General features: G+C 37.3%; 1 protein-coding gene across 2 annotated transcripts in view; it reads left to right on the top strand.

Moving 5' to 3' along the window:
* Positions 1-14,327, top strand: part of LOC127961860 (T-cell immunomodulatory protein-like) — a 129,565-nt gene that overhangs the window by 105,489 nt on the left and 9,749 nt on the right. For both annotated transcript variants that reach the window (XM_052561133.1, XM_052561134.1), the window contains exons 14-15: positions 1,617-1,695; positions 12,356-12,480. In XM_052561133.1, coding sequence (XP_052417093.1) covers positions 1,617-1,695; positions 12,356-12,480 — 204 coding nt within the window. The remainder of the gene's footprint in view (positions 1-1,616; positions 1,696-12,355; positions 12,481-14,327) is intronic.

The raw sequence follows: 14,327 nt of genomic DNA, 5'->3' as shown, positions 1-14,327 counted from the left end.
GGCAGTCATGTCTGGGTCAGATTTTGTCTTCATGTGCGATTCAAGCTTTGCTTTTTCAGTTCTCCAGGTCTTGGTAATAGTAGGTGGGTGCTCTTCATGCTCTGCCACAAGTAACCTCCATTTCTTTAAGGGGCAGATTAGGTGAGCTGGAATGTTTTAGGTTTAAATTTCATAATTACGAGAAAACAAAATTGCAGTTCCAAGATACACTGCCATTCAAGAGTTTGGGATCAATAAGTAAACAAGTTAGTTTTCAGCATTCATGAAGAATGCATTATATTGATAACGTGAATACGTCTTTTGAACTTTCTGTTTATCCTACAAAAATATTATTAGAATGATCTCTGAAAGATAATGTGACACTAAAGCCTGGAGTAATGACAGCTGAAAATTATTTTTGCCATCACAGGAATAAATTATATTTCAAAATACATTCAAATTAAAACATAATAACATTTCACTATATTACTGTTTTCAATAAAACAAAGCCTTGACGAGAAAAAGGATGAAACCCCAAACTTTTAAATAATAGTGTATTTAGTCAGAATAAAGAGGCTTCCATAGTTTGCAAACCGGTTCCCCTGTGGGATAATAAACTCTGTGATGGATGCTGGCGGTGGGTAGGTTGTCAGGTCCAAAACATTGTGGGTTGCTTCGGGTCTCACTGACGTCAGATTCTCTGGCCGTGTAGTTTGCCCTCATTGTTGTGTTTGTCTGAACGTTTTTCATCTGTATCTGACTCTGCCAGGTCATCCTCTCCCTCATTTATGTCAGTCTGGCACTGGGTGACTGAGAGCTTCAGCTCCAGGATTGTCTCACTCCCTGTCAACATTGTCTATTGGCTGGATTCATCAGCAACGGTGAAACATAATTTACAACTAGGGAATCATTTCACCCCTCCCCACCCATAATCATGCCCCACAAATACATCTGTTTAAAAATGTATGCCCACTTGTTTCTGGCATGCTGTTCATTTGCAGTTCCCAGGGTTATTGTTTGCACAGAGAAAAGTATCCATAATTGAGAAGCTGGCGTGAAGCAGGTCTGCCCCATCTCCCCAGCGCTGAGCCAGTGCTGGCCCCGCATTCCTCCTGGATGCTGATAGACATCTCTCATGTGTCTCAGTATTTACAGGAGGCTGGAGCCGGGCCTGTGTAACCTGTGGTGATCTGTGTAGACTTGACTAAAAGCACACACACACTTGCATACAAGCAGTCGGGTTCAACATAATCACCGTCAGACCAATATCAGAAGTCAGAGGAGCTCAGATTTACTGGATTGTAGCAGTCTGCCAAGAAACAAAGTCAAATGAGCAATTTCCCAGGCTACTGCCATGAACATTTCCCAGGAAGAATTCAATGATATAGTTGGATATGTGGTTGAATCGCTTCATTTAGAGGGCGAAGGATTTCCCCACATAGATTTTGCAGTTGGTTTAAGTTTGTTTCACGAAGCTGCTTGGTTAGTGAGTGATTTATACTTCATGCATCTTTTTTTTGGGGCCTGCAAAATGTCAACATTTTATGAGTTATTTTATCATTTTAATGACATTTGCCAAATATTTACCTTTGTATGTGCATTGTATTTGTTATTAATCCCTTCTATCTATCCCACAGCCCTTTGGTGTGAACCAGCCAGGCCCGTATGTCATGTACACGTCAGTGGACTCGAACGGTTATCTGAAGAACGCATCTGGTGAGTACACAGCTCAGAAAAGATGAACACTAGATGGGAAAGGCATCACACATATCTCTTTGTCTCAGTGAGATAAGATAAGTCAACCTCAACACTCTGCAGTCATTTTGCTTGACTAGTCAAATTTTTAGGAATCGGACTAAAGTAAACTAGGAGGGATTTTGAATGAACCAATAAAAAGCTTTTTCTTGGCCAAACTTTACTCTGGTGTTCATTTTAAAATCTGTTCCGGGATTGTGCATTGTGTGAAGTCTGGAGAACTGCCCTATTTTAAATTTATTCATGATAAGAAATCTTTGTTTTTAAGAAAAAAAATCATATTTATGTTTGAGTTGAAAGTAAGGAATTGCATAAATGCGTTTCTTGCCTGTAAGCCACATTGGATTGCAGTGAAAACTGTGAAAGCAGCCAATATAGAGAATATCATATATATATATATATATATATATATATATATATATATATATATATATATACACACAACTATACGCACATAAGTTGTTATGTGTTGTTTGGCCCTCAAGGACATCTGATTGACCAAGTTCAAGATCAGAGACGGAGTGACGAATGACCCCGTTCCACCTTTCTAAGAGCAGATAAGATTAAATTCCTCACGGCATTGACAGAACTCCATCACTTTGGAGTAAACGGCTGTTTTCCTGAAGTCTCTTTTGAAATACATCACTGACCTTGAGCTCTCAGTGGAAGCATTACATAAACAGAGTGAATGTTTCCCTCATGTTGTGGTTCTGTTTGTGTACCTCCACTGGGCCACGTGCGTGTCTGCATCTTCTGTGCGGTCCATTTGTGTGTGTGTGTGTGTGTGTGTGTGTGTGAACTGTGCTAAAGATCCTCAGCAGAACAGAGAGCTGAATGTGACAGAGCCATTTCAAAGATAAATGACTAAATGGCTAAAAGGACAAAAATTATCCTCAGATAAGTGGAAATAATGGATTTTAGGGAACTTGTGTGCTCCGTGCTTGTAAAAGAAACTGATATCTTCTTTTTAAAAAATGGAATTATGTCCTGCTTTTAAAAGCCGGACCAGAGTTTTTGAACTTGCCTTTGAGTTCTGTCCAGTGAAATTATAGCCCTTCTTCCTCTTTTATTGAGCAATCTTTCACTAGCCAGGAAACCGCAAGAATTTCTGTTATCTTAAAGGGGTCATATGACATTGCTAAAAAGAACATTATTTGGTGTAATGCAATGTGTTTATGTGGTTTAAGGTTCAAAAAACATTATTTTCCACATATTGTACATTTTTGTTTCATCTCTGTGCCCGGCCTTTCTGAAACGCATTGATTTTTACAAAGCTCATCGTTCTGAAAAGCAAGGTCTATGCTGATTGGCCAGCTATCCAGTGCATTGCGATTGGCTGAATGCCTCAAGCATGTGATGGAAGCGTTATGCCTCTTAACATACTGTGTTACTGGGTATAATAACTGATTGTAATGACTTATACTGTCTTTATACGTGTTACGTTGCTTATCGCACTGCGTAAACATACCATGTCTGCATTTGTAATCAGAGAAACATCAAACAACAAGCTGTAACAGTTACTCTACACTGCTCAAAACTCACGTTTGAATCGTCACTGGCAAATCCTTTACATATGAAAATGTACTTACAGGCTGTGAGTCAGAAGACCCAGACTGTACTTGCAAAGTTGAAATTGCCCCACTTTATAGAAAGAGACACGGGCATTGTAGGCTACTCTCACAGGAACCAGTCCCTGTCCTTTTAAAATGCTCTGCACACGGTGTCACTGGTGGTCAGTAATGGAGTAGCTTTACTTCATTACTGTACTTAAGTACATTTTTCAAGTATCTGTACTTTACTGGAATAGTTTTAAATAACTTAGTAACTTTTACTTCACTACATTCCAAAGCACAAGACCATACAGAAGTATTTTTGCCATCTGCAATTAAGAATGCCCGGAATTTTGAGTTTTAATAGACTTAGAAATAGTGCTAAGGAAATAAATGATATTGATGATGTCAGAGTTACTTCATAAAGAAATGGGGCTAAACCGGTGTTATAAAAATTCTGACTGATCCCCCTCTAGCCCCGGTGTAGCGCCCTCACTGAACAACACTTACCATATTATCGCAGACCCCAGACTCGACTTGAGGGGGAAATTAATAATTTGCGGTTGTGCACGCACTTATTTGCACATGAGCAAAGGTGTTTTTAGGAGTCTAACTTGCAGATGCCAGATCACTGATTCATCAAACCTGCTTCCTGCAGTCCGTGTTCTTCTGACTTCTGACTATTTTGTAGTAAGTAACGAATATGCTTCGGGGGAATGTATTGGAGTAAAAGTATACATTTTAATTAGGAAATGTAGTGAAGTAAGAGTTGGCTGAAATATAAAAACTCAAGCAAAGTACAAATACTCCCAAAAATACTTAAGTACTGTAACAAAGTATTATTACTTCATTACAATACACCACTGGAGATACATACATAAGTCATAAAACACACCTCTATACACAGACAGAGCATTTATAATTGTTTATTGTCATTGTTGAGCATTAAAAAAAAAAACTAAAATGGTATATGCTGACAAACTGGTCTATAATGAAATGTCACAGTAATAATGTTCTTGATTTGTCATCCTGTACGCCTGCTGAAACAGAATACAAATGAGCAGAAGTGTTTGGCTGTGCTTGCTTCCTAATAGTCTGAGTATTAAATTCAGTATGAGTCTCTGGCATCACCTGCTGTGAGTCAGGTTTGTTTTGATGTTCAGGTCAGGGGCCAGTGTGTTTCACAGAGCTGGTTATCTGTCTCTTAGGAATTTGCTCTCTCTCTCTCTCTCTCTCTGTCTGTCTCTCTGTCTGCCTATCCATCTATGTATCTGTCTCTCTGTCTTTGCCTTTCTGTCTATCCTATATGTCTGTGCCAGTCTGTCATTTATCCTATCTGATGAGTCTCATCTATATGACGTTCTATCATTGTATCTCTCAGTTTTTCTGTCATTCTTTCTTTCTATCTATGTGTGTATGTCTATCTTGTCTTTTTATCTATTTAAGGTTTTATGTCCATCTGTTGTCTCATCCCTAAAATTATTTATGCTGATCACTCTGTCTGTCTTTCTATCTGTTGTTTTATTTCTGTTGTTTTATGGCCATGTGCAGTTTTATGTCTCTTTCATTTTATCTGTCTTGTCTGCCATTCTGTCTATCATTCTATCGTTCTACTTGTAATGAAGTAATAACCTTTAATTTTGTCTGCCATTCTGTCTGTTCTGTCTTTTTTATTGTTCTATTCATCATTCCGTGTATCTTTCATTCCACGTATCTGTTGTTTCTGTCATGGTGTCTTTCTGTCTGTTGTTCTATCTATCATTGTGTATAACTGTGGTTCTGTCTCTTTATGGTTCTAGCTATCTGTCGTTCTATCTGTCTATCCCCCGCACAGTTACCATGTGAAGAGTTAAGGAGTGACAGGGAGCTAATGGCACTCCCACAGAAAACACAGAGGAATAGATAAATAAAAGCAATCACCATTTCAGCACAGAAACTGTAAGTAGAGCTTAGAGACACTGCGGCCCATCGTCCCTCGGTGCTCTGATGCTGAACTTCTAACTACAGTTCTGTGATCAATGTCCTGCTGTAATTGGAGAGATAGTGGCAGGGTTTCCAGGGTCAGCTGAAGTACGGTAATGGGGTGTATGTTGTACGCGGAGGGGAGAACAGGCCAGGTTGTATAAGGGCCCTTATTCCCTCTGGCTCTCATTGGCCAGTAATGAAACACAGCACAGCAAGACTTATTGCACATTTAGACTCTAGCGCAGGACATGGGGACGGCGGTATTTCTGCTGTTGTCTGCTCTCGCTCTCCCTCTCTCTATTCGAGGACAAAGTAAGTAAACTCAGATCCCATGAAGGCAACATTGTTCATGTGCAGTCCTGACAACAGTTTAAAATAACTAGAAAAATACTACTTTAACTGGATCATTGAAAATAACTCCCTTTTAAATCAGCTTGCACTCCCCACAAGAGTTCTCTTGCTATTAAATTATCTGAAATGAACCGAGTCGACTAAACCAAACAAATTAGACTGAGTTTTCTCAATTGGCTTAATTGAGGAGCTTACAGTTTCTAAACTAGCATCTCTTCTTCCAGCAAGAAATATTCTTCAGACCAATTACAAGTTCATTAGGCCTGTGCCTCAAACAACCTGTGACAAATTCATTAGTCTACCAATTAAAAAGGAGTACCATCACAAATTAAAATATTTTAATACAAAAACTATATAACACAAAATATATTGTTTGTCAAATTTTGCATCAACTGCATTTGTTATCTTCTTTTTATTCATCTTGTTATGTGTGAGTGGGAATTTATGTATAAATATTTGGATAGCCTGTAGGTAAAGTTGCATTTGGAGAAGGTGGAGTGAGGGGAATCCTCTCAAATCCTATCAGGAATGATAAGGTACTTCAGAGGGTTTGTTTTCATGCTCGTATAATTGGCCTGACCCTTGCAGTACCAAGCTAATGAATGAGAGTTGTAAGTAAACAGAGAGAATGTGAGCAGAAAAAGGTGAAGTATGGAGGCAGACACAAGAGGAGGGAGTGAGGAGGCTGACGCAGAACGAGGAGAGGAAGATGCAGATCAATATGGGGCTTGAGACTGTTCTCATTAATTAGCCAAATGAATGTGCTGTATAATGAACAGCCCCTCTGAATCATCACAGTGAGGGACACACACAGACACACTCTTACACGTCCTGCTCACTCATATTCAGGCACAGATGGAATCTGCTCAGTTTTTAGCATTCTCTGCATTGATTTTAGGGAGGAATGTCTGCAGAGTCCTGCAGACTGATTTTAAACTAGATCAGATATGTTAAACAAAGCTGAGATTTCGACTGTTTTTGCTAGCTCTCATTGACATGTAAATCAGTCAAATTTACAATTGTTGTTATAATTTGCATTGTGACTCAATTAAAATGGTAAAACCGTAGATTAAGGAACACTATTCTCTATTAACCATTTGCTTATTACGATTCATAGTACTTATTGGTTGTGTATTAGTACTTATAAAGCACATAGTAATGCCTTATTCTATAAACCTGACCACTACAACAACCACCATCCTATTAATAATACGAAAATCGGGAGTTTATTGAGGAATAAAGGAATATTTTTCTTAATCTAAAGTGTTAGCATTAAAACTTTAATTGCTTGTTTTTATAAAAAAATAATAATAATAATTTATAGCAGCTTTTAATGGGAATGTAAATAAAAGTTGCCTCACCAACCCATTATAATGAATAATAAATTTAGCTGTTCCTTTGTTTAGTGTGAAATAATGAATTTTTCTAGTTTTCTAGTTTTGTATACGTATTCATTTTAATGCTAAAGAAACAATCAAATGACTAGATCTATATTTTTAACTGAGGAGTCAATAATCAACAATGATTTTTCAGTTAAACATTTTTCTTCTAATTATTCACCTAATACTGTTTATTAAATCTTAATTTAAACAAACAGAGAAAAAGAAAAAAGAAAAGTTTTGTCCAAGATATTTGGTCCCCACTCAGTTTAATAAGACAAGATTTCTAGAACCTGGTGAATTAATTTCGCAGTTCTATAGAATTATTAGAATTTTACTGCAGGTACAGATTCTGAGTGGGCTTGTTTTTTTCCGAAATGACAAGAATGGTCTCTGTCTCTCACACATTTAGGTGATAACATTCACCCTCTTCCTCTCTCTCTTCTTCCTCATTCACACTCTCATATACGTGTCGTGAAGTGTAGTTTAGCTGCAGCTGGACTGAGAGCTACGATTAGTATTGATCACAGCTTTTGTCCCTTTCTGAATCTCCCAGAGCAAAAATAGCCCCCCACCCATTCAAAAGCCAACAAGATTATCCCCTCTTTCCTGCTCTCTTTTTCCAATGTGTCTCCTGTGATCAGAAACACTCAGTTTTCACTCTCATGCCAACGACAAGTACATATATCCTTATGGTCGTGAGCTGGAGCATCATGGTAATGGAGTAAAAGAGAGGATCTCTGCTGGTTTTAGCACCTCTCTGTCTCTGGTTATCACTCCAATCCATCAAAATCACAAACAGAGCACATTCACACTCATCACATATACTGTATCATCTGCTTCCTCCCCATGAAGAGCAGTAGAGAGAATGACTGTGATAATGACCTTTGTTGGAGCCTCTTTTCTCCGTAATTGATCTGAACGCCTTCTTTTTTCCACTAGGAGAGTCCTTTCATTACGTTCAGTGCACATATAGGGAGACCGACATCTGACCCAATGCAGTTCTTTCTTCTATAATTACCACTCATGCTTGCTCTCTTTCTGTCTTGCTCTTACAAAATTGAAAATTCAAAGCCGCTCTGTTGGTGTGATTAACAGAACTATATGTTGACCATGCATTAATAATCATTGCAAATACACACACACACAATAGATAAATAAATTACAATAATTTTGAATATCAAATTAATTTAGCATATTAACATAACTTTGAATATATCAGATTTTAGAGTTACAAGGATCACAAGGAATAGTAGTTTAGATGTATGGTGTCTTGTTTAAGTGGTTGCCATTTTTCTAATGGCAAGATGTTGCACACCTTCCAACTCTCTGAGGTTTCACACTGCAAATATGATTTAATTGGACTGCAAATTATTTGTGTTGGTTTCCCATTTTCTACCTTCTCTGTTTATACTGGTTACATATAATGTGTTTTTTAATACAGGTTTTGGATTGTAAGCGCTGCTCTCTAGATCTCTTGGTAGGTTCGGACTTAATGAAGTGACTGTTTGTCACTTTGTGTTTATGTGGGTTTGGGATTTAATAGCATTGTAATATAGCTTGTCATAAATAATTATAACCGAATTTAAATGCATAGTGTAACAATAAATGGATAAGTATTATAGAACACCCTCATGTTAAAAAACAAGTTAGATATCCGTTTCCCTACTATACATCATCATCATCATCAAAAAAAAACATACAATTTTATAATTAAACATAACTTACCCATGAACCAAGAAAGCTATAGGGTAAAGCCAGCTTATTTTGCCAGCCCTTTTTCGTAACAGGTGTCATCATAATATTGTGATGCCTAAATTCAAATTCATTTTATTGTGACTAATTGTAGTGGGTTTTTTTTTTTAGAAACAGTGTTTTTGATTTGTATATATATATATATATATATATATATATATATATATATATATATATATATATATATATATATATATATATATATATATATATTAGGGCTGTCAAAAATAGCGCATTAACGATGTTAATTAGTTGGTTGTCGTTAATTACGTCAAATTTTTTAAGCTTAAGTATATATATATATATATATATATATATATATATATATATATATATATATATATATATATTTAAATATTTATATATATATATATATATATATATATATATATATATATATATATATATATATATATATATATATATATATATATTTATATATATATTTCAATATTTATATATATTTATATATATATTTAAATATATATATATTTAATATCATTGAGTCATCATTTTCTCTTTTTGGAATATGGTTAATTTGCTTTATAAACTTTTTTTTTTTTTTTTTTTTTTTTTTTTTTAGCTTTTTGAGCTAAAGGGTCATTCCTGGGGAACAGTATTTACATATAATGTGTGCAAAGAATGAATTTGACCTCAAAATGTAGTAAGGACTCACACCAAGTACATTCTCTCCCTCATGCAGTCTGCATGATTTTGAATTACTGCCTGCCAAGTCACAAATATTGTGCTTTGATTGTGCTAAAATATCGATCTGTTCTTTCTTTTCCTTCATACTTGTGGTGAGATTGACATTGGGCTCTCTGTGAGGTCTGGTTACAAAAAAAACAGTTTTGCGAACATTTCATCTTTTTTGAGTCATTCAGTCGTTCCAGGTTCTTTCTCTTCCCCTCTCTCCGCACTTGATGTCATTCTGGCTTTGAGTGGCCATATTTTCGCTCTGCTGTTTTCTGTGACGGTAGCGTGATAAGATGGGAAATGCTGCTGGAGGCCTCTGGAAGACTCCACTTATCTCCCTCGGAGCAGACACGTGTCGCTACACACAAATCAGTGTCTGGATCAAGCCGCCATCTTGGCTCTGTGGCTCGGCGAGCGGCTGTTCCTCTCTAACCTCTCTAATCCCTCGGGCCCAGGCAGCATCGCCACCATTTCTTCCTTTTATCGCTCCACAAGCGCCCAATCGACAGGGCAAAGAATGGTTTCTATAGCGACGCTAGACCAAAGATCATTTAACAAACAGGTTTGCTTGGGGAGATGATCTCGACCGTTGGGTTTAGACTTATAGAGTGTGTTTGTGTGCACACCAGAGTCTGCTTTCAGTCTTTGTTTGCTTCTAATATACTGAGTTGTGTTCTTTCAGTCTGCGTATGAAGCATGTATTGTGGCTAGCAGGTCCATTATTTAAAGTTAGAGACAGATACACTTGTAAACTATTTCTCCTTTTTCCCACTCGCTCTCCAGAGTGCTTTCCACCTGCCTGTTTTTTTTTTTTTTTTTTTCAGAACATTGAAGCTATTTTCTCTTTCTCTCTCTTTGCCTTGCATGCATTAGAGTACATCCTCTACCGAAATGGTCCTACAGTTGTAGTTCGAGTGACTGTGTGCCCTTGCACTTGTGCGGACTGTGGTTGAGTGAGCGTGTGAGTAGGTGTGTGTGTGTGTGTGTGTGTAGGAGGCGAGCTACAGCTCTATTAGCTTGTATTGTGCCTCAGCTTGTGTTCGGCTAGCTGAATCGGAGTCCTCTTTGTTTTGTGGATGCTGTCGCTCATATGTGTGTGCATGTGGTTTCCCTACTACTACAAACCCTCATCCAAATGACACTGAACCCCAGTTTGAAAACCCCTGGTGTGTAGGGACCCTCAGGGGGCCAAAAAGATGGCAGGGGGTCCGTGGAAGACTTGAGACAACTGGAGAGGGCTTTTAAAAATTTATTTAATGTATTTGTAAATTCTTTTATTAAATATGTTCCTGAATCCTGAAAAACATGCTACAGTTTTCGCTAAAAATATTAAACCGCACAACTGTTTCCAACATTGACGATAATAAGAATGATATGAGCATCAAATCAACATATTAATGATAATGATTTCTGAAGGGTTATGTGATGCCGAGGACTGAAATAACAGCTGCTGAAAATTCAGATTTGCTAACACCGGAATACATTACATTAAAAATATATTCATATAGAAAACCATTGTTTTATTTTTTTTTTACTGTATTTTTGGTCAAATAAATGCAGCATTTATGAGCATAACTAATAGTGGGTAGAGAAAAAGATATTAAAAGTGTGTGTGTGTGTGTGTGTGTGTGTGTGTCTGTGTGTGTGTGTGTCTGTGTGTGTGTGTGTGTGTGTGCGTGCGTGCGTGCGTGCGTACACAGTGTAAATGGGTCTTCATGAACACATACTGCCTTTATATTATAGAAAAGGGGAGCATCGTTTTTGGGAATGAAAACTCTCTTACACCATGAGGGTGACATGGTCTATAAAATCTAGGGCATGGGTAGGCCTGTCTAGCTTTTTCATTTATTTAATAAAATGTAAAAAAAAAACACTGAAGGTCATCTAATTATGGGCTCAAAAATCTGACTGAATGTAATACATAAATAATCATTTAATTTACTAATTACATAAGTAATACATGTTCTGTTCTGTAAATGATAATAGAAGACATAGATCGAAATACCCAAATTGTATACTTTACCAGAGCGAGAGTACAAAAGATAATTGGCTAAGGATCTGTTCGTGGTCAGTGAGACATCAGTCCGTCTGTGTGATCTTCCGATTGCATCCAGAATTCCAGTACTGCTATCATGTGCCAAAGGGAAGTTATTAGGAGACCCTTGTTCTCTGTCTCTCTCTCTCTTCTCTCTGATGCATAATGGGAAATCAGCTTATACACATCTAATTGTTCTTCTCTTTAATGGCATCATTAAGTCAGACACATGACACATGAGCAATGGACTGACCTTTCCCCGGTTGAGGACTGTGTGTATTTCAGCAGGACACACATAAAGTGCTCCATCAGTTAGTTCAGATTTAATTCAAGTGTCCTTTGACCAAAATCATTAAAAAAAATTGATTTTGTAAACCAATTTCTTTCTGAAGAGTTTTGGTGGCAATTGACTTATATTGTATGGGCCAAAAATATATATTTTTAAGAAGATATTTTTAAGTATCTTCTTTTGTGTTCCACAGAAGAAAGAAAGTCATACAGATTTGAATCAACAGCATGAGTATATGATGACAGAATTTATCTACCCCTTTAAAGCAATCGTAGCCTGTAAAATATGTTAGTCTGCAGGTTTCTGCAGTAGATTGTTGAGGTTGATTTTAAGCTCATGAGGATCTGAGCAAGAGCCATTCATTTGCTGAGATCTCTTATTATAACAAGCCTTATTTATGGATGACACTAATGGCAGCTATTTGTTCTGTTTTCTCCTCCCCCCTCCCTCACCTGTTCATGTCCTGTTTTATACCTTACGCTTCCCTCCCCCTCACACTCGGCTGTTCTCTCTTTCACCTTTCACTCCTCCACCCTCAATCCCACTCTCTTCCTCCTACAATTATTCCTCACACATCTTCTCTCTCTCTCTCTCTCTACAGCGGGACAGCTCAGCCAGTCGGCTCATCTCGCGCTCCAGCTGCCCTACACCGTGCTCGGTCTGGGGCGCAGCGCCAACTTCCTGGATCACCTGTTTGTGGGCATCCCTCGGCCCCCTGGAGGGAAGGTACAGACATACCTACTCACACATGTTCACAGACACTCGCCATATGGAGGGAGGAGGGAGGAATCATGGGCCCCGGGAGAGGAAGAACATGCAGATGGCCTGGTTTACTTCTACCTGCTCTTTTCCTGTGAACAGAAACATTGTGTCTGACATACTATATAGTTTGTCAGACCCAGTGTTTCCTATATAGCAAAATATTTGATACCACTTTAGTATAGCAACCAACTCCCACTATTAACTAGTTGCTTATTTGCATGTCTATTATTAACATACTGACTACATCCCTAAACATGTCCAATACCTAAACTTAACAATTACCTTACTAACTATTAATAAGCAGCAAATTAGGAGTGTATTGAGATGTTTATTCAGGAGTTTATCTTATTGAGGATTTAATGGTGAGAAATGGACCCTAAAATAGAGTGTGCCTGATATATAGCCCACATTGTGTGTGTGTGTGTGTGTGTCTATATATATATATATATATATATATATATATATATATATATATATATATATATATATATATATATATATTTAAAGACAGTGCTTACATCTTTCTATCATTTCCAGGTTTTCAAATGATCGTGGTGTTTCTTTTTTCCCATCGTCCCCGTCTGGTTTTAGATGAAGAAGTGCGATTTGAAATCTCTCCCTCCCTCCTCTTCCTCTAGAATTCCCCCAGTGCTGCTCATTTAAATTTAAGACGTCGACTTCCTCTGCTGTCAGTGAGCTAAACAGAGGTCTTTATCAAACCGTGATTAGAATTGCAGATTTGATTTACCAAAACACATTCACACATGAATACATGCGCATGCATACACATCCACAATAACACAAAACTTCCGCATGAGCGTGCCTTGTATACAGCAATTTGCTTTGTTGTGTTTTTAATAGGGCTGGCGATTTAACACATTCATTTAGTACAATTAATTATTTGTTAAAAATAAATGCAAAATGGCATGTTTAATTATGCCTTCTGACCCATATGCTAGTACAGCCAAAACAACACTTACTGAGAACTGTTCACACAGCTTGCATTGACAAACAGCTGCTTGAAGCATAGAGCATAATGAAATCGAACACAGGAGTCTTGAGGCATGCTTTTTAACCTGACAAGGTGTCTTTAAAATGCAGTGCTTATGATGCAAGACACTGGAAAAACAAGACACGACGACTGAAAAATTCTTGTCTTTTATTTGGAAATAGTACAATATATAGATTTTACAATATAGAGAAAGTATATTTATTCTTCTGCTACAGCAATTATCTTGATTTGAGGGCTTTACCCAGCAAATATTGATATGTGGCTAATTGCATATTCATTAGTGTTTAAATTACCTAAAATAGTTTTTTTTGTATCCTACAAACTCTGGAGAGAATGAGAGACTTTGCCAGAGAATTTCCTCACAAAGGCTCTGCATATGTGGTTGTTTTTCTGACACAGATGAATGTTTCTATACAGCATACCTTCAGTTCCTGCTGACAGCTCCGGTTTTGGGCTCTGAACTCTCAGAGCTCGTGTGGAGAAGGGAAAGCGGCTCAGCCTTTTCTATCGTTCTCATATCTCTAATCTCTCAACAACATAAGTTACCACATCAGAAGAACTTTGTGGCTCAATATTGCAGAATCAGAGTTTAATTTTATTACATGTTGACAGTGTCCTTGTTGCAGGATACCTGTACTAATAACAGTAAACTATTAGTAGCTAACCCTAATCCTAGCCCTAGAGTAAGTACATGTTGTTAAACAATAGTACTCAGTGCTTATTTATGTAATTACACTGTAACAAGGAAACCATGACATAAAGTAATCCAAAATTAGCTTGAAGTAATTAGTGCATAAAT

Source organism: Carassius gibelio, chromosome B7, assembly GCF_023724105.1.
Source record: "Carassius gibelio isolate Cgi1373 ecotype wild population from Czech Republic chromosome B7, carGib1.2-hapl.c, whole genome shotgun sequence".
NCBI classification, from domain to species: domain Eukaryota; kingdom Metazoa; phylum Chordata; class Actinopteri; order Cypriniformes; family Cyprinidae; genus Carassius; species Carassius gibelio.
Note: the sequence above shows the minus strand (reverse complement) of the source record. Positions and strands in the feature narration are given on the sequence as shown.